The following is a 22197-nucleotide window of genomic DNA, read 5'->3' on the forward strand; positions in this document are numbered from 1 at the left end:
TCAGAAACACTAAAGTGGAAAGCGGTTGCAGTGCCGTGGCACAAAGAGTCTCTGCGGCTGAAATCAAACAAAGCCCAATTAAACTAATCATAACGTCCCAGTGAACACAAGGAAGCTCACCTGGTATTTCTGGACTTCTTGTGTGAATTCCCAACTCTACTTGGTACTTGGTACTATAATTACCCTGACCAAAATACTGTGAAATTACTGCTCTGATCTGCTAATGGCTGCAAAAAATCAAGTCGTCGTGGTTTCATGCCAAGGGGCCGTAGCAAGGTGGCGCAATGCTTTCTGACAGAGACGACAACTTCTAAAAACTCAAAAGGGAAAATTAACGGGATGTGGTTTATGTTGCCAAGGACTGTTCATTAATTACCAATTTAATCACTGCTGGAGGCATGACATTACAAAAATCTGGCTGAAAGTTCTAATAGATTATGAAGACCACCTAAGAAGAGTGACCAAGAAATGTACAAAACAATTAATACTGTTTCACTGCTATCAAAGACACTCAGATTATTTTACATCAAGTGAAGCAAAAGAATTAGTAGCTTCACAGTGCCACCACTAGGAACTGTAAATACAATGGCACACAATTAGTAATGCACATGTGACTTTTCGTTCAAGGCATATATCCTTGGGAAAGCCAGAACATGATAAGGAGAACAAAAGAAACATTTTTAAATGAAATGAATAAAGATTTTAACTCTACCCTTGTGCATGCTGAGCAATAACAGAATAGGCGATGCAAAATACAGCTCTAAGTAATGGCAATATCATCCTGGGATTCACAACAGCGTGTACTGAACATCCACACTGAAAATGTCCACAGTTATTAGCAGCGATAGAAAAAGAGTATTCCAGACGCTAAGAAACCCGCGTCTCGCTGTGTACACAAAGGGAGAGAGCTCTGAAACACTGTGAGCACTGAGACTTTCTTTATTTTGTTTTTTGTTCTTTTTTACTAATATTTATAAACAGATAGAAGATGTTTAAGTTTTTGAACTGACACTGTTCAGATGATCTTAAAACTCAGTTAATAAATTGACAGTGTATTTTCTGGGAGTGTGCAAGGTAACGTTACAGCTGCAGACCACACAGCACCTTGAACTTACATCCACATAATAAATAACCGCATATTTATATATATTGGGCTGGATGCTTAAGCGGTGTAAATAGATACAGCTTAAGGAAATAACAGCACTAAAACTCAGCTGAGAAATCTAAGCATTTATATTTAAAGCTGAAACTGCATAACATTTGTCTTGCATTATCAAAGGTTACACTTTATTCATGAAATCCCTCCTGGTATAAAACTGACAGTGTATACTAATTCTTCTCAGAAATGAGTTTACTTGTACTAATTGATTTATCTTCCCAGCTACATCAGGGAGTTGTCAATAGCGGTAATATTTTACAGTGAAATATCACAACTTCAAAGTAAGAAAGTGCTTAAACAGATCAAATATGAAGTCAAAAGACGTAGAACCTTCTTGGAAAGTTACAGATTACTTCTATTTTTCATGTATTGAGTAATGTTAAATGAAACAACTTGTTTGTTCTTGCCATCAAGGAAATGAGATCAGGCTATCTCAACCTTAGCATGTCATTATAAAGAAGTAAATATCAGTTCACTTGTGGTTTTGAAGTGTTCAGTCAGCAGGTCTAACCTTAATTTAAAGAAAAGTATATTGTTAAAACAGCTATAAAACTTGGAATGCTCATGAAATGTAAATACTATACAGCATAGTCTTATCAGCTTAAACCATATTTAACCACTTTATAGTAGCATACAGACAGGACATATAAATGAACAACAGAGAAGAAGTTACCAAAGCTCAGAGATTACCAAAATATTGTTCAATCTATTTACCAATTAGATGGTAACTGCTTCTTTGTAATCTCAGGAAGATCTAGTGATCATATCTAAATCTGGTCACAATTATCAGCATGACAGACTAGTCTTTTTTTTCAATCGATATTTTCCAATTAATATTAAAAGACCAAGGTTGCCATCTGCAAAATCCTAGACCTCAATAAATTCATGTTAGATGTTTAATTAATAAAGATCAGCTTTTATCCCTTTGTTTTTTAAGAAAACCAAGATGGGAGTAACTCGGGAGTGTTTCCTTAAATGAATTAACATTACCACCTCAATCACAGATATTTATTTTCCAGCTGGGGAGACTACAAACCAAAATCCACTGATAAGTTAGATGCCTTTCCTAATGCAACAAAAGTAGAGATTCTGGTTTCATGTAGAAATAAAAATTAATGAATAAAGCTATCCAGTACTTATTTTCAAGAACCTGTTAAAATACTTGGAGGAAGGAATACTTGCAACGCCAACTTCTGTTTAAGGCATCTTTCAATCAAATTAAAAGAAGCCTATTTTTGTTGTCTACTGTGAATCTGCATTTGTACCACTTTATGGTCATTTTGACTAGAGTTTACTTTTTGGTCACATATTAGAGCTGGATAGTGAGTAGCTTATTAGCTCAGAGAGGCACCAGGTTATTGCAGGACATGATCAATAAATAGGAACACTTATTAAAGCATTTTCTCTGAGCATTTAAAATAATTACTTATTTTCATTTTATTGCAGCTGTCATATCGCATATCTGTGCAAATGTATGCAATCAAAATTAAAGTAACAGTATACAAACTCATCTCCTTTCAGATTTTGTCAGTTTCTGATGCTTTTCTAAAAAGACTTCCATTTCCACTAGCCCATTGGATACAAAAAAGTTATCATTTTGCACTAAAATATTTATGAAAATGAAAAGTAATGGGCAAAACAGATTGACACCTGAAGTAGAAAGAGCTTATTAAATATGAATTAGATACAGCTGCAACAAGTCCTTTGAGCAAGGGAGTAATAAAAAGCAATATTCTGAACAGAAAGAAACAATCTTATGGCATAGCCCGTTCATGCTGCCCTCTGTATACAGACAGTGTTTGCACGTTTGGAGGTACCAGTTTTTTGGTGAGGTACTTCATATCCGCAAATTCTACTACAAAAGCTGAATATAGTCCCTGCTGCTCTTTCAAACATATTTTTTTAATATATAGTTAGGCAGCTATAGCTGTCATTCAACATGAATAAATATGACATAATGGTAGCAGAGATAAGTAAAACCAAATCGTTCTCTGTACTGAAAGCAGGCTGGCAACAGTTGCATTTAAGCACAGCGGTAGCATCCAGATTGCTCTCTGAAAATATCCCTTCACTTGATATTAAATTGGTTTTAAATACTGATTGTATAAATGAAGTCCCTCATGATTTTTAGTGTAGTCATCTCAGAATGCTGCTGTGAAGAAAGAATTACTTTTTTCCTATTTCACAAGAAGCAAAAGAGAGAGAGAGTTCCTCCAGGCACCACAGTGTTGAACTCCTGCATCCCAGAACCTACGCTAAATTCTAAATATGCAACATTTTTGGCTGAATCCATATGAGGGGCCCAGTCCTGCACCTAAGTTCACCAAGGAGGAATCCTTAGTTCAAGCAAGACCCAAATAACTTCAGAAACGATCTGTGGCCTATGTTAGGAAGAAAAAACCATCCTTTGTCAGATGAGCACTATTTTTCATGAATGCCATGCCAGACGGCATTCTCTGCTAAAGCGATTTACTTTGCAAAAACAACTTAAAGAATTTGACACATGATTTTTGAGATACCAGAAATAAAATTACTGAGCACAATCTTAATTTTCATCCTGTTCTGTAGCCTTTACAATAGGGCCTTGCCGCCACCTTTCACTTTTATTGTCAGCCCAGATCTGAGCTCTACCCTGTGGCTTTCAATACCTGGGTTTATTTTCACTGTTCATCAATATGTAGCAGCATTCTTTATTCCACAATATTCAAATCTTGCTCTGTAGACAGACTTATTAATTTCTTCAAGGGCTTTTCTAAAGTGCTTGTCACTACGCTATTTAAGTGTCTCAAAAGCATTAATCACATCCCCTTCTCGCAACGCCCCATGTTGGTGTTATTACACCGTTCTTTGGATGAGAACTGAAAATATCCAGCTAAAAGGATCTCAAACACATCTCCCATTGATTTCCCTGACAGATCTGGATGCTCAATACCTCTGCAAATCAAACCTTCACCTCAAACGGCAATGGAGAAAGGAAGGACACTCAATTAATGATCACTTGGAGGAAGTTGGGTTCAGAACACTCAGCAGCACTGATCAGGAACTCTGAGGCAAAGGCAGCATTACATTTAATTCTATCCAGCACCTTAACCGTGACCTAATCTTTTTGCTCCTTGCAGTCCCTGCTTCATTTGCTCTTCACCTTCAATTTCTGCAACCAAAAGGACAGAGGTACTCTGGACAAACAGCGTTCTACATCACCTCAATCCTCTGAGCTAAATGAGACACAATTGCTTTGGGGAAAATAGTAGGTGATCACATAATTAAAGATTGCATCATAATGCATATACACAAAAGAGGTTAATTAAAGTTGCCTGTGCATTTCTTAACTCCTAATTCCATTCTCTATAATCATGCTGACTCCATAACCATTGCCATTTCAGTTTACAGAGTAAACGACAGCTGCAGTAAATTTCCATTCTTTATGTGAACCAGTCACTAAAGGAGAATAAGATGAACGTTTTGCCACTGGCCTTTGCAGACATTTGCTGACGGCAGAGTTATGCTGAGATTCAAGAATTATGAATTCCACTCCAGGTTCTGCAGGCGAGGGTTCCTTGCTGGAAAGACTTTTTAGGCCCATCGCTCCTGAATATTTCCCACTCATTGCCATCCCCTCCAGCCTGCCACTTTGCCAGTTAGGGTGCACAGACCAGCTCCAATCTCCTCGCCTTTCCAAAATCTCATTCCAGCCAAGCTGCTGCTGCTAACAACCATCACTACAGGTTTATACTTCACAGCATCTGGTGGAAGCAGATATGTCCATTCTAGCTCTGTGTTGCTCATTGTGAGAAAAGGTGAGTTAAATAAAAACGAATAAGTTAATAAAAAGGCTCTCCTGGTTAAAACCTAAGTGATTACTGCTGCTATACCAGATTGGAAACAACAGAACCATCCTGTAAAAGAGTCACTACATACACACCTACATCAAGAAAGCAAATAGAAAGGCTGTGCTGTTTATAAATCCACCACAGAGAAAGGGATCCATGAGGGGAGCAGTCTGTTCACAGAGCTCTTAAGCTAATTCTTCCAGTCTCCAGAAGGTTGCATCAATTTTAAGGCTGCACTTATGATCCTCCCAAACCATGAGCGTGTTCTCAAGGAGTTTCTGATCAATGTGGTCCCTTCGCAGGCTTCAAATACCTGTCTACAGGCTTACACACCTCCATACATGCTGGCATGCATACAGCTTGCAGATTGAAGGTTTCTGAGTAGCAGCAAATGAGCAAACCTAATAGTGAAAAAGCTCCTACCACACTGCAAGTAGGGAAGAAAAGGGAGAAAAGGGGCTAATACGATACAAATAGAGGAAGTAAGCAGAGAATGACAGGACTTAATCAGCTGGATTGAAGAGGAATGGAAGATGATGGGGCAGAAGGCACAGAGGGAAGATGCCTAAGTGCAGAGAGGGTAAAGAGAGCAGGTATTAAGAAATACAAGTTTAAAAGGAGAAGAAGGGGAGCTGAAATGGACAGGGCAGACAGCTGAAACAGTCAGAGAGGAGAGCAGACACAAACTAAAGAAGGGGAAGAAGATACATCTTGGGATGCAATGAGAAATACATGATTTGGAGGAAAATGGGATTGAGTTAACGCGTTTATGAGGAAATTTAGGGCCTTAAACTTCTGCTCCCACAAATTTATAAAGTTCTAAGTTAAAAAGAAAAAAAAAGTAAAGCAAGTGAGGATACTGACATTGGCTTAACCTCAGAGCACAAAGATGAGAAGATGAAAGCACACTGCAGCAAGAAAGAAGACTCAAGAAAAAGGGGTAAACAACCCAAAGAATGGACATGGGAAAACAGCCAGTACTACAGGAGAGCCCAGGTATCGGTCAATAAATAGACAACAGAGATTTTTTTTAAAGCGAGGGGGGAAAAAAAAGAAGTAAGTCTAGACTACATGACTACTTGAAAAAGAATACAATATTGGTTCTGTAACACCAGAAGAAGGGTAAGGCTTAGGCTGAAGAAGTTCTAAGGTATTTGCTCTATGCTTAGAGGAGAAACAGGAATGCTGTGTTTTTGCAAAAAAATACTTTTACAAACAAATTAGGTGAGCACATACCAAGTAACCTGTATTTATGATCATGGAACAGACTGGGAAATTTCCTCCCTTTTGTTGACCTCAAGCAGCAATACAACCCCACGCACTGTATATTGTTCTCACTTGTTTACTAAGAAAACAGTGATTCATCTTTCTCATGTGACAAATGTAAAGTGGTAGCAGTAAGGCACATGAGACATGATTTTCAGAAGTAACCAATGACTCTGCAGGTTTAGCGCAGCTGGGGTGACCGATTTTTAGAGCACAGGCAGAAGGACCAGGCTGCTTAAAGGTCTCTTCATGAAGGTATCAAAAAAGGCACAAATGCAAACTTCAAGAGTTACTATTGATAGTACTGCCCGTGGACTACCTCTTTAAAGTTTTCTTATTTAAAATTAGATCTTCCTATTTGAAACCATTTTCTTTTCAATCACTCTCAATCCATCCCCAAAATGTGCCTAGTCCAGTTCCCACAAATAAATACTGATTCTTATTATCACAACTCTCATTTGGATAACTCACTACTACACATTACCACACGCTGACACATACAGCACTGCTTTGACTCAAAGTTCTTATTATTAATCTTAATGACCAGAAAAACCAAATAGAAATAAAGTTTGTGCTGTTTTCTACCAATTAAATAAGCAATGACCTGTAGTAAACCAGCGCAACTATATCAAATGGAAATGTCTCATCTCTATGAAGATCAAATATGTTAAAGAACAGCAGAAATCAATGTATTTTATCTTGCATTTACGTATGTTGATGCATACACACATCCTCATTCTGAACATACACATGCATAGATATGTATATATGTATAACATAGGTATACATTATACACAGCTTTATATATATTATTATATATCAACTTTATATAAGAAATATGAATACTATACCAGCCTCTATTAAATATAACCAGTTTTACAATGCATGTTTCCCACTGAACTGCATTGGAAGAACACTGATCTTGGTTAAGTACTCAGAAGATGTCAAAATTACACTAGCTATACAACCCCATATTGGTTCTCATTTCATAGAGTCTTTAATTGCATAACCCATATTTTTATTTCCTACAGGATACTTGTCTTTCCCACTGGTCATGACTGACAATGTTCAGTGAATGAATAACTGTTCAATATCTCACTTCACCCCCATCACTCACTGTTTGCCCCACACCTTGTTTAAAATACACTATTTAAACTTCTCTGAACATGGAATTATTACTTTCTTCCAGAGCATTTCTGTGGCACTCTCCACTATCACGTAAGAGTTTCCATCTCCACACACCCTTCTGAGCTGAGGAGCTTTTGTTATTCATATGTTACAGTTGGCTCAAGTCAAGAGCGCCCATTACTTGTTTTCTCAGAGCACCCAGGATTTCAGAGGGGCCAGGACCATTTGTTCTCTTTGACTTGGCTACAGCTGGGTGCATTTCAAACGTCCAGAAATCAGTCCCCAAGAGTCCTGGGCTGGAAATCAGAAATCAAGGAATCTGCCACCTTGAGTATGTTGGGTTGAAGGTACCTTGTCAACATCGTAAAAAAATGGTTCTGATGGAGGCAGAAACAAACTTTGGCTTTGCAGAGGGGCCCTAAAACACTGTCATTCCCTTTCCTGCAGGCCTCTAATTAATTTTTCAGCTTCTGTAATAAATGAAATAAGGTCCTCATGGGTAATCTGGCTGCCTGAACTACACAATCCTGAAAACCCTCACCCTGAAAACTGTGTCCCCATCTCCTTTCCTACAGCTGGCTTTCATGGCCTAGACACAGTCTTCATTTTTGTCTAACTTCACGTTGCCATCTGCCTCCTTGCCATCTACTCAGGGCACCTCTCCTCTGCATGCCAGTGGGGTGGCTCCTTTTCCTCCTGTTTGCATTTCATCAGCAGGAGTTTGAGTTTTAAACAGAAAGCTTTGCTTTCCAATACTACGATTTGCATCAGAATGGGCCCTGATCCTTGGGGGAGCAAGAGTAAAAGATGCTCTTGCTGTGCTGTGTCCATACAGACAATTTTTACTAACACTTACCAACTCTTCTGACCTTCAAGACTCTCTGACAATATTGTACTAATAACACAACTTTGATCATTTTGAACAGATTTTTCAAGTGGATGGAACCTTCTGCCCATAAGACATTTTTGACATGGATAAAACAATGCCTTATGCAACCTAACACAAAGAAAAAGATGAAAAGGGTTTTTTGAAGTAAAAGAAAATTCACCCTCAGGCAGAGAGCTGATGGGGAAAATTTCAGCTCAAACAATGAAATACTAAGAAAGTTGTAAAATCTTTGAAAATATGAGCTTGTAATAAAAACTGTTAGGTAACTTTAATTGCAGCTGTTGCTGTGTGAGTAGTTGCCTATAGTTGTCTCCTTTAATGCTGTTTGCTTTAAGAAAAAAGAATTTAAAAAAAATCCAAAGTGAAATTTATATAAAAGTACACTTATCTAGGAAAAACTTAACTATGAAGTAATCAAAAAATGCTTACATATAATTATGTTGCCATTAGACGAGTAAGACTTGTCTGCATATTTTGAAGAAAAAAAGTGTCAGTTTGGGGAGAGGAATTGTTAAGAAAAAAAAAAAGTACAGCATGGATCCAAGACAGTTAAGAGAATGAAATGAGGTATGTAAATCATTGTCTTCATTTTTTGATTGTATGAGCTCATTTATGTAAAAAGCAGAATCTGCTCCCCAGGACCAGGCTCTGAAAGATGTGAATCGGTAAAGATTGGAGCCTTTCTCTGTATCATTATTTTTGAGTTGCATTTACCTTCTCAGTTGCTGGTACAGTCTGTAACGTGCAACATTCAGAATCACAAAACCCGCATTGCAAAGGTTTGCATAAAAATTAATTAGCTTTCATCTCCAGAGAAAATGCATCCTTCCAAGTCACCACAGAGGCCACTGGAGGTGCAACCATAGCTGCTTCGACACTGGAGCTCATTCCCCAGCTCCACTTTCCCATCTCACCAGCATAATAAACTTTGGTGATAAAAAGGAATTGTTCCATCAACTCTTTTACAAGACTGTCACAAACAGCCTCATTCACAGCAACAACACTTATGAAGCAGCAAGTAGTTGACATCACAGGCTCAGGGAATGCATTTACATTAAGTGAAAAAAGAGAAGTAATCAAAAATAGCATAAATTACTTCACTATCATTTAGAAGCAACTTTTGTTTTTGTCCCATTAGAAACTTCAGTGCCAATCAAAGAAGGTGCTCCCAGACCTCTGCCTCCAGTAAAGTTTTAGGCATCTTTCTGTTGGCCGTAACAACAGGAGAAACAGGCTTCAAAAGTGAACTAAGTTTACATGACACATCAGAGTAATTCAGTGTGGAAAAGAAATATTCTGCAAGGACATGCCCCCCACAAAAGTATATGCACACGCAATAAATTTTAACTATGTAAACTGCCATACTGGTCAGTATTTCTTACATCATTCAGCTGCTTATTGCGGGCTGGGATGATGGTATTGGTTAGTTGCTTATTCCCTGCCTTTAAAGCTGCATCTCTTCTTGCTTGCTCAAGCAGAACTCTTGCTCGTTCTTTGAGTTCTTCCTGTCTTGACAACATTCGTTGCTTAAAAATAAAGAAATATAATTAAGAGCAAGATGGCCTCAGGGTACTCAACGTTTATATAGCAGTTAATAGCCAGGAGCCTTCCTATATAATAAAGGTCAGGAGTCACATGGATTACAGTTTCATGAGGTGAAAGAGCATTCTGTAGAAATGAAAAGTAAAGATGATCAAAATGTAAAATTAAAAAAAGTCATAGGCCTTTATAATATAAATAAGATTTTTTTCTCCTCCCCTTAAAACTTAATTTCTATCAATATTTAACGCCTTTCAACTGCAGCTGTGGAAAAAAATAATTGGCTTCATGGAAGCTAGGTTAAATGTGCTATGTGTTTACTTATTTACTTTAATATGTATGCAAATACAATGTTTCGTTGGCTACTTATATGGGTATCTCTCATAACTTAAATAGAACACAAAGAGATGGGGTAAAACACAAAAAAAACCTGAAAAAATATCTGCTTCTACTTCATTTATGAACATCCACAAGCGTCCCTTCCTCATACACACCTGATTATATTGCAGAGAAGAAATAACAGAATGAGGGCTTCTGCATAGGCAACATGAGTAGCTCCTATATATACATACTCTCAAATGCTGACTTCTTAGTCAAGGTCAACTGTGAAAACTCTGGGAAAATTTGTCTCTGGGCCTTTACAGGAGGTAGAGCTGGGACAGATGTTGCAGGTTTGCTCCTGCAACAACCACGCGGAAATTGAGACGACTGACTAACCATCAGTTGAGGATCCCAAGTTAAGATCGAGAGTCGCATATGAGACTTTCTTACCATGTGCAAATGCACAGATGATTAACAACAGAAAACCATCTTTAAAGTCATCACTTCCTTTTTCTTGGCTTACACATGAAAATCTTCATAGAAAAGACATCCTGTCTCCTCCTGCTCTATGAATCTGTATGGGCCGAACTGTTCATTTCTCATCCAGTACAGACAGCTGATGATGAAGAGAAACTTAAGGAGATGTCACTGATTAAAAGAAAAAAATTAGCTGGCTATGGAACTAATATTTGGTCACTAACTCCCATCTGTGGATTGTTCCTCTTGCAAAAAAAATATGAATCCTTATGGTGCTTACTCAGAAAAAAACCCATAAAAATATTTGAAGCAATCTACGCTACCAAAAGAGCGGATATATTCTCTTCTTGTCAGAGCTAATGCCACAAGATTGAAGTCAGAACTCAAGAAAGATCTTCACGAGGGTTAAGTTATAATCATGTTTTGGCATTTTTGTAAACAGGGCTGATAGCATTTTTACATATTTTTGTGATGAAACTATTGATAGTACTCAGCATTTATGCAACTTTTGTCCCCACAATAAATCTGCCAGGTAGGTGGGCATATCCTTTGTATCTTTATAGAAAGGAAAATGATATTGTGGTTAAGTAAGATGCTCAAGGCCACTCAGTGAACAGCATAATTTAATATTCTGGAGTTTCTGCCTCACCATTGTGGGCTATGTTCACAAAGCCATGCAGTTTCTTGAATTAGATTTGGAAATATGTTTGGTATATTTCAAGGTGTTCAAAACTTTACATTTGCTGAATATTGATCAATGAATTGATAAACCTTTTTCCAGTTTCTGCTTCAGTGTGCAATAGTCAGAAGAAAGGTGACAAAAACGTTGAAGTCATCTTTAAGCTGGTCGAGAATACAACGTTACTTCCTTTAATTGTAGAGAGGTTGGAAAGATTGACAGTAGGGTAATACCTAGAAATAAATGTTTAATGTATGGGTTCTTTTTCAGCATTACCTACTTTCAGTCAAAGTGTTTATTGCCCATCAAAAAAAAATACACCGCCCACCTTGCAATTTATACTGAAGATATGATGTAAATTACAAATATAGAGGGAAAACTTGAAGAGCATCTCCATCTTGACTCACGGGCATATCAAAAGTTTAAATTTCTTACCTGGGCTGTTTTTGCAGTTTGATCTGCATGATTTAAAGCCATTCTGGCATCATTGTCAGAATCGGATTCTGTTTGCCTCGGAGAAGCATGCGGTTTCTTTGCAAGATCTGTATCCTTATTATAGGAGTATCCAAGCTTAGAAGTAGGAGATAAACTCAGCTTTGTAACGGGTGAACCAGGATCTGCTCTTGTGCTCTCTGTGGATCCTATACATCCCAGCTTTTCTTGCTCTGAGAAACCAATGGTACTGTCTGAGCTCTGGTGTCTCTTCTTGTCGTTATCTTCATAAGCAACTGTGGGAGACGCATTGCCATTTTGATCACTGACATGTGCCAAGTCACTCAAGTCTAAAGTGTCAGCTAACAGCAATTTCTTCCTTCCCAGCGTGGGCTGCACTTGTGTTGTATCTGTGCTGCTACACTTCCCAACGTCTTCAGACGCAGAAGTCCTTCCAGAGCTCTGCTGGGATTTTTGTGCATCTGTGTCACTTCGAGTCCTGCGAGAAGAAGGGGAAGCTGTGCTTGGGCTTAAATGGTCATCCGGAGTCTGATGCTCACTCTCAGATTCACCAACACCACTGTCATTTACAAATACGGAGTCATCCTGAGAAGCGAAGTCTGCCAAAGCACTGTCTGGCGGATGCAGCTCGGGCTCCCGGTTCAGGTCGTTCAGCTCTGCATAGAATTTTTCCTGGTCGACAGAACTGTTGGTGTCCGTTTCATAGTTACCCACTTTATATGTGCTTTTACTACTGTTCTCCTCTATTTGAACCACGTTTAATTCTTGGCCACAGAAATGCGCCCTTATTTGATAGAGATAGGTCATAACCGTCAGTTTGTCAGGTATCGCTAATAAAACCATGTCAGAAGGTTCCAGCAATCGGGATATTCCTAAACTGGCAAACCCATCATATGCCTTTAAAAAACAGACAAAACAAAGATTACAATGTGCAGTTTCTTACATATCATAACATTTCAAGAATGCAAGCAGAAGTTTGAGTCAAAATAAGCAAGCCTAAAACGTATCCTGTATTACAGGAACAGTATGGGTTCAACTCTATTACTTATTATTCTTTTGGCTTCATTACAGTAGTTCCTATTTTTTGTTGCACAATCTAATCTGAACTCAACAATTTTTACCAATGCTTTCTAGAAATCTCCCGGGGTATCTTCACAACAATGCAAATTGAGAGAATGTGACCAGTAAAGGCACTTAAATTGCACGGTTTTAAATATTTTCAACATACCTCAATACCATACTATACTAAAATCTATGGTTACTCAAAATTATGCCACTTTCTTGAGTAAAAAGCTGTTCATGAAACCGCAACTTAAAAGTCATTCTGTTTGCACCAAGAAAACCTACCAATATCTTAAATGGTTCTCACTCAAGTAGGAGGAAACAAGCAAATAAGAAAAGTGTAAGAGTTGGACCAGAAAAAAAGCAAGTAAGGATGGCTTTTTAAGATAAGGAACAAAGATATGAGAAACACGACACTAATCCATCTTGGGCTTTATCACTGGTGATCAACCTTCTCCCTTCTACTGCTCATGTAATTGCAGTGATTTGTGTTGATGAAAAACTATGTCCAGATAGCCAAAAAGAACACTAGCACAGATTACTTGATACAGGACATAAATCACATTAATCTAGCAAACAAATGTGTTTTAAAAACATCTGCTGATGCTAATTTTATAAGACAAAGAGAGTGAATTTCATTCTCACTTCCCTTTAATTTCAGAAGGCTAGCCAGTGTGCAAGCCTCCCACTTTGTGAGGCCACATTGTCTTCTTTCTGCTAGTCCTTTAAGTGAGTGGGCTTGGTGCATCAGGTTTTTCTAGTTTTGAAGAATTAAAGCCGTTTCTCAATTTACAATTAATTATTACTATCCTGGATTAACCCTGGAAGACAATATTGTGTTTCAAGGAAGCCTTGAAAAAGGCCCCCTGTTAGCATAGATGCACTCAGTTAAAGCACTCGGACTTCTCCTCCCCCAGTATTTCTGCAGCTCCTTTTCACCCTCTTCTGAAGGAGTCTAATATTTTCATAGTTGTTCCTACACTATTTGAACAAAAATCGATGCTAAACTTCAGACAGGAATGAGAACTTGTCTTTTCACAAGGAAACACCACCACACATCGCTGGCTTCAACTCTATCCTGGTTTTCTACTGTTGCTTTAATTTATACAGTTTTAGAAGGGTAGAAGAAAGCAAGCAAGCAAGCAAGCAAGCAAGCAAGAAAGAACAATTATGATTTTTTTATCCTCTTGGTTTTCATATTAATAAAAGTTCAACAGCAAGTCTGGCCTGGCTGGTTCCCAGCAGACCCAGTTATATGACTTGCTCTGAGAAAAAGAGGCTCTCTCATTGCCCTTGCAATGTCATTCCCTACTCAAGGGTCAAACAGTTTTCATTTCAGCCCCTTTTCAAACTCTGCTTCTGAGATCTGGAATTTATCTTCCTAAAATTTTGTATGTTTCCTCTCATGCTCAGGTATAAATTGCCATGGCATTTTTGGTTTTTATATCTCTACAACAAACGATTCATGGAGTTTATGTGGACATAGAAATTAGATATCTGAATAAGTTACTTTTAAGCCCTTCTGGCTCTCCCTGGGTAAAATGACTTGGCCCCAAATCATTGCTGGTCTTCGTGAGGTATCATTTCTTGGGAAGGTTTATTATGAGAGATTGTTATGTCATTTATAAAAGCAGAGGTGTGTTTAGATATAGGAACAGCAGCAGAAAACATGAACATTGTATTTACTGATACAAAGCTCCAGATGGAGCAGAGTAGCAGGAAGATGATGGGTGGGAGGGAATGGAGAGAACTTGGATGGCATTTACCTGGTCTTGGGACATAGAGCTGGAGGAGCAGGATCAGACTGGGTATGCAGAAGAGGGAGATAAGAGAGGTGGAACCGAACAGACATGAGGAACACAGAGAAAGGAGAGTTAAAGGAGAGCAGTGCAGGGATTTGGGTGGGCAGCCTAACCTACTGCAGGTTCCAGGAACGATGAACGCTCACACGCAGGCAGAAAACAGGCTGGGTGTGAAAGCATAGCAAGGCAGCTGTGCTGTCCTGTGGACCAAAGGTAACACCAGGATTTGTTGTTTGATTAAGTGGGTGAGTGCTGATTCAGTGGCACAAATACCCTGTTACCCCACACTGAAGGTACTGGGGTTACCATGTGAAGAACGAAAGGACGTAAGGCTTAGCAGACCATGGCAGCCAAAGCCCATAGACATAACTTGACCTGAACTCTTTTATACTCTTAATTTCTTATTTATATGCTAATAAAACTAAATCCTAATACCTCCCAGGGTCTGTAAAATGAAGGCAGGGACAGTGTTTCTGAGTTGTCAGGAAAGGCACTTGCTTAGAATGGGTAACACTACAGCAGAAGGAATGAATTTGGAATGATGGGTATTATCGATACAGCTGCAATCAGTTTTTACTTTCTGCTTGGGGCTTCCGGTGATGCTTGGGATTAAACACACTGGTTTCCTACTGATGTCAGATACTCACTTCCCATCCTCTCTCCTTCTCATTCTGGATGATGCTTCTCTCCTTTCAAAGTACACTAGATATACAGATTGGCACACAAATGTTTTACAGTCCAGTTCTACACATAGCAACTGTATGTTCTGTACATGTTGCAATAGGTTCTCCTTCACTGTAAGAAAAGCCAGGAGCTTCTTGATATTTCAGTATATTTATATATGACTACTGTTTCTAACTAGTTTCTAACTAGTTGGTATAACATGGTATTAAGAGAGTAAATTTTCCAAATCAAATCATAATACTTGCTATGAAACAGAGGCATGACTAAGCCTTGATTTTGCAAATGTATATGCATCGTTAACTATGCTCCTGAATGATCTTACTAAGGTCAACAAGCAACTCCTACACACACAAATATGTGCTTATGATTTTGTAGGATCAAATAATAGAAGCACACATGAACACCTGTGATAAAAATATGGCTGCCAGCTTAAAGGTAAGGAATTTTTTTCCATTTTGACTCTACGCTACTCCTTTAATTCTGAACTCTTCTGTTTAAATGTATATTTTAAAAGGATCCCTTCCTTGTGAAATTGAACGCTCTGTTAAGACAATCGCTCTAGTTCAAATGTATTGAGGAATTCAGTATGAATGGTCAAAAACTGGAAAAAAAAAAGCATAAAAAAAATTGAAAGCACTGAACATCCAGAAGATGTACTATTTCCACACAATAATCCCTGAAATGAAACAAGCTTCTCTAAACAATAAAGTAATTAAAAACAGAAGTTCATTAGTAGAACCATAGTGTTGTGCCCTTCCACTTCTCACCCTTTCATCCCCTCCAAGCTCCAGCGGAGTGTAGTTTAGTAGCTTACATTTCTAAAGTGCAGGACATGTAATTACCAATATGAAAAATTTCAATTTTTGATAAGGGACTATACTGTCTGTACGCTGTAATTTTACCATATTTTTCATTATAATTTACTAATAATCCAATAGACACAGTAAATACATTTAGATGGTTAATGTTATTGGGAAGGCTGTATGGATAGTTAGATATATATGACATTTAAGTAGAACCACAACTCTTTGGACTAGCTGCGAAGGTATCTCTGTATTGTTCTTAATTTTCTCAAATATAACGCTGGTTTCGCTTTTGTTGCTCACAGAAATTTGAAAGTGCAATGATCACAATGCACCAAAACCGTATCTGAATTCTGACTGATGCTAATCTAATCCGGAGTAGGGTTTTTGTTTGTCTGTTTGTTTGTGGGCATTTTTGTGTGTTTTTCTTTCTTTCTTTATTTAGCCATTTATTCATTCATTCATTTACTTATTTATTTTAAGAGAGATATAATTATATTGTGGAAAATACAACACATACATACACACACATAATATGTGTATTCAGGACGCTAAGTCTATCTACCTACCTCCTGATGATTTTTTTTTGCTTTTTCAATTTCCTGACAAGCTGATTGACAGACATCAATTGGGATCCATCAGCACAAGCACCACAGGCAGTATTGCAACCATTTCCCGACTATGTAACACACTGATAAATTGGCCAAGATCAGATGTCACAGGTAAATACCTTTTTTTATTCAGCATCAGTGGCGGCACCAATTTGGCAAAAGACTAATGTGTGTTATAAAGAAATGCCAATGATGTGCTTTTAGTAACAGTGCATTTCAGTTTGTAATTATACACAGTAATTGCATTGAAATAGTTGTCTCTTAAGATTTCTTCTTTTTTATTAAAATATAAACAGGGTCACACACTTCTAAAAGATATACTCTTATGGGTTAATCTTCAATCTGTGGTCACAGTCACCTCTTACCTCCTTTCCTGGGAATGGGGGGGGGGAAAAAAAGCGATGCTTCAGACAAAGAAAATTGCCCTTTTCATCCATAGATGTTATTTTAATTGGTTAGGAGGAATCATTGTCAAATGTGTTACATATCTGCATGGAATTTATAGGCAGCCATTGTTGCCAGTGCTGCATTCACTCCGACCAAGGGCACGCGGGGTTATCAGGCAGAACTGTGTGAGACCAGGAAATAAATCTGCAGGAAGCAACTGAGATACTCAATGTAGCTGACAGGCGAAGGCTTGCAAAGTGATGAAAGAAAAAAGCTGCACAATAACAACAATCATTACTTCTTCAGTCCTGGGAACTATATCCCGTTAGAGAGACGGGCTGAAGGGCTCACCATTTGCCATCACAGTTTCATAAAGAAAAGATGACTGATCGTACTGCTAACATTTTTAATTAATAATCTATTCTTTCTTTTTTATAATCCGACTTAATTAGCCTGGACGGTCAAAGAAACTTGAAGTACAAAAACATATGGTCACAGAAAACACTGTGATGTCACAGATAATCCACTTAGGTCATCATAAGACCCCGTATTATTATGAAAAAGATATCATTGGCCAAATCACTCATTAGATAACAGCAGCTCAGAGATATTCCATTATTTCTAATACTTAAGTACTGTTTTAAAGACAAATAACTCCCTGGCTAACACGTAACTGTGCAGGCACATTAAAACATAACCCTAAACACAAACGAATTTTAATAAAGCGCTTTCAGAAATCCCACATTTCTACAATCTTCAGTTATATTTGCTATATAATATTGCACCTAATTAATTTATTCAAAATATATTTTTATACCTTCATCCTAATTCAATTCAGTGCTTTTAAAGTGGTGTAAAGAAAAAATCACAGCATGGAGAAAGCTGCTACTTAAAAACAATTTTCAGATGATCTTCAGGAACAATTTTTTTACCAGTGACTCACATGAAAATTATAATTTCTAAGCAAGTCCCTAGGGCTCAACCAAAGTTTGTACTATGTCTAAAATAATGAGCAGAAATAAAAAGTCTTCAGGTGATTCCCAAACTGAGTTCCTGTTATCTTCCAGATCATTTTTTCCATCTTTTACACAAAGGTACAAAAAGACATTTAAAACAGCTGCCCAGCACAATGCTATAAATCATTTTGCTAATATTTTGATTTATTTGCAAAACGTTTTTTCAGCAGTTTTTATCCTAAACTTCGTGTTGCAGAAAAATTTAGATTCTACATGCACCACTTCACTCAGCTGCACAGTACGAAAGCATGTGTAAAATTTTATCTTTCAAAATACAAAAATCACCATCAAAGCAACACTGACCATGACCAATGCACAGTCCTGTTCAAGCAACAGAAAGAGAAGTCTTGTGTACGACAAACCCAGAGTAGTTGCATTTTCCTTGGTTTTAACTATGTGGCTGATTAGAAAAATCAGGAGCAATCACAGAAGGCTGGCCAGCCTTTTCCTCTGCTTTCACAGTTAATGTAGGCCATACAAATATTAAACTCTAATGCCAGCCCTACACTTGTTGTGAATGTTAAAGACCTTGACAAACGAGAGTCAATAATGCATCCGATTTGAACTGCAGGAGGCCGAATACCTTCTGTGAGCCACAGTTATGACCTTACAAAACAACCGCACTTTCCCAAAATTAATAAAAACCTGCAGTGAAGCCAAAATTGAAGCTACGTCTTTTTTTTTTCCCCTTTTTTCTTTTTCCTGGCAGTTCTTACCTTTTTGTTGTTCTCTTTAATATCTTGAGGATTCAGGGACTTGTAGTCACTGAGGGGGAAAATGGCACAGTGGGTATGTACAGTATTTGATAAAAGCAGCAGTTTTAAAACAAACTGAATCTAAAAATTTGACATAGAATAATATCATACAGTAACTAGCAATTTCACAGCAATTCAATCAACTAAACTAATAGTGTGGAAAATTAAAGGAATAAATAAATAAATAAATAAATGAACACCGATTTAATGTTTCAGTGCCTGAAGCTTTCCATCTAAAAAAGAAGTTAAGGCAGGGACTAGAGGTCGGCCTTGACAACCAAATTTACCAGGAGGTAATCCGTCCTTGTCAGCGTATAAAGAACTACAGGCTTATTCATCTTATCTCATCTCATTTCAACACTGGCACAATTTTCATAATCATTTTGAAGTCAGTTCTTTGTATAAGATTAAGAAGAAGAAAAACAAATCACAGAGAGAGGAGAAACAATTGTTTATGCAACAAGGGAGAGCAAAGAGGTCATAAAGTTTAAGCATTCATAAATCTGTTTTCTTAGAAAGAATGGTTCCCTGCTTAAAAGAAATGGGTGAAAACAGTTCAACACCTGAAACAGAGATTTGATTTTTACATAAACTTAAACGTTACGTGTTTCTATGAGAGTTAGTTTATGCAGGCAAAGAGTATACAACTTACATTAGGTCTGGTCTAAAATGATGTAATATTGCACAAAAGGATAAACCGTTTCTCCACGATGTAGTGAAATTGGTGATTTTCACTCCCCTATAGTTTTTTGTAACTTCTTTGCACCACACGAGCAGTGACTGACTAGCATTTGGCTTTCTCCCCAAAACAGGACTTGGTATTGGGCTTGGCTGCAAAAAAAAGAAAAAAGAAAACAAAAAAGAGAAGAAGATAAAAGAATTTAATGGAAGATGAGAATTAACATTAATTGACCTAACTAGATGATCTGTATCCTTTGATGTGAGTTTAGGTCCTTCACAGCTGTCAGTTTACAATGACTGTAACTTGCAAAAGACACAAATCACAAGTTATTATCTCCAGTCGTTGCCCTTGGCAATGGTCTCCAAAGGATGCAGATATACGGGATTCCACAGCTATACAGGGGAACAGGCCAAGAACTGCACCAGTGGAAACACTGTGGTTAAATACTTCAGGCATAGTCCTGCACAGCCTGTGATACACACCCTTGAAAAGATTCCCCAAAATGCAGCCATAGAACAACATCCCCACAAGCCCTTTTGCTTTTAATGAAGATAACACCACGACTGGACCACGAGCCAGGCATAGCCAGGGCAGAGTTTAGGACAACTTGAGATTTAGTGTCACAGTGTGGGGATCTAAGCAGCTGCATCGGTGACATATGATTAATGCGTTCATCTCGTAGAGGCTCCAGCGTGAAGTTTTCGGCTGCGCTCCTCCCGTTGAAGCGCATGATCACATAAAGGTGATCGCAGCACACTTGTTTCTGAACAGCCACTTCCAACCACTCCCAAAGAGCCTCCTTTTCCAGGCTTTACTTCTTCTACGTGGAACAGGAATTTCGGCCATAAATCATCATCAGAAGGTAGTTTCTAACAAGCATCATTAGCTAATAATGACCGTTTCCCAAAAGGGTACTTTGACACATTTAGTAACATTTTTATTAGCACAAAACAAGTATTAAAATGGAATAAAATACTTCAGGCATTTGGCATTTGTCAGACCATCTGCAGTTTCTCAAATTCAGCAGAGAACTTACTGATTGCAGTTGACGTTTTCAAGAAATATACACTCATTTCAGCAGAAAAATATTGTCACTTTAAAAACTTCTTAGATGGAATTAAACAGACAGAATTTGACCGACATAAATCCAAAGTCTGAATTATAGGGAAAGAACTGAGCCCATGTATTTTTTCAACATAATATGATTAAAAGCATATATACACAACAAACATGCTGTTTATGTACCTAATTGCTAGACAGTTCCCAAATGAAGGTAAAAATAGAGCAAGTAATTTACTATATCCCAGTCACTTAAGTTTAACAAGTAAATCGTTTTGGCCATATTACCTATTTGTGAAAGACCAAGGATGCCCCCACTTGACTGAAGTATGGCAGTGCTGAGCAATTACCTGCCAGCTACCAACTGATTTATGTTTTCACTGCTTCTGGGGAAGAAAAGGAACCAGGAAAGTAATTTTTCATTTACCATGACAGTCAGCCCTAAAAAGTTGTTTTATAAACACACACCTACTCGTCATCAGGTAGAAGCACTGCCAGCTCAATGAGAAAGCGCAAAATGTACACCTTGCTGAGATTTTTTTAAATGCCGGATCATATGTACTAAACAACTTGTTCAAAAAGTGATTTGGTTTTAAATCCTGTCAGTGATTCAAATCAGTGTGAATAAATGCAATGACAAGACAAATATCTCTAACTACACTGAATCATCATCTTAATGGAGATATACAGAACAGGGAAGAAAAAGCAGCAACAAATGATAAACTTTCTTAACGACACATGTGATTTTAATCACAGTCACAAATATTGCTCAGATTCAGAGTAATGTAACTAAGATCAGGTTTTTCTCCTATGTCTTTGACAAATTGAACCAAAAGATACTAACTAACCACTGACACCAGATTAAAGGTACCACATTATTTAAAAATCTATTCAAAATCTAAATTGTATATATGGAATTAACAGAGATGTGAGAAAGTAATTAAAATAGCGCTATTAATAATTAAATTATCAAGATGTGGAGAAAATGATATTTTAACCAATTTTTAAAGCACAGAGCTACTTTGAGCCATTGAGCACTACTTACCCAATATATTAAATGTCAACTATAAAGTCTCAATACTTGTTGCTGAAATTCTCTACAGAAATGCTAAATGTTCAAGTCACCACGTAGATACTTTCTGGTTAACTCTGAAATGGCCTTAGGCAATATCACCATTCAAATGCCCTTATTACACATCTACATGAAAATTTAACTGGTTTTAAAAGTAGGCTTTACGAAAGGCCACCCAAAGCTATTAAGTGAATAAATTTAGCAGAATTTTCCATTTTATTTACAAATTCTCATTTTAAAAAATTCAGATAACAATTTCTTGAAAATCTGTACTTAAGATGAAGCTTTTCTTTCCATGTTTGTCCTTGCATTTACTTCAGATTTTCTAAAAGTATTTTATCCAGAATATGCTCGATTTAGCATGTGAATAACATACTCACACAGTTTTGTCTTCTCTACCTGATAAAGCAGAAATTATACACAGCTTTCTTTCCAGAACTAGTAATCCAAGTTTTTTGCATAAAGGTGAAGTTAATATTATGATAATGTTATATTCCCATTCACCACCTGAGTCAAAGCTTTT

The 22197-nt window shown here is 37.5% G+C and overlaps 1 protein-coding gene across 13 annotated transcripts in view; it reads right to left on the reverse strand.

Annotated features, from left to right (window-relative positions):
* EHBP1 (EH domain binding protein 1) overlaps positions 1–22197 on the reverse strand; it is a 223938-nt gene that overhangs the window by 61627 nt on the left and 140114 nt on the right. For 12 of the 13 annotated variants that reach the window (XM_065834135.2, XM_065834144.2, XM_071805752.1 and 9 more), the window contains 4 exons: positions 19514–19692; positions 18823–18871; positions 11724–12638; positions 9655–9798 (listed from right to left, as the gene is read on the reverse strand). In XM_065834135.2, coding sequence (XP_065690207.1) covers positions 9655–9798; positions 11724–12638; positions 18823–18871; positions 19514–19692 — 1287 coding nt within the window. The remainder of the gene's footprint in view (positions 1–9654; positions 9799–11723; positions 12639–18822; positions 18872–19513; positions 19693–22197) is intronic. The other variant, XM_071805753.1, reaches the window with a different exon arrangement.

Source organism: Patagioenas fasciata, chromosome 3 (genome assembly GCF_037038585.1).
Source record: "Patagioenas fasciata isolate bPatFas1 chromosome 3, bPatFas1.hap1, whole genome shotgun sequence".
NCBI lineage: Eukaryota > Metazoa > Chordata > Aves > Columbiformes > Columbidae > Patagioenas > Patagioenas fasciata.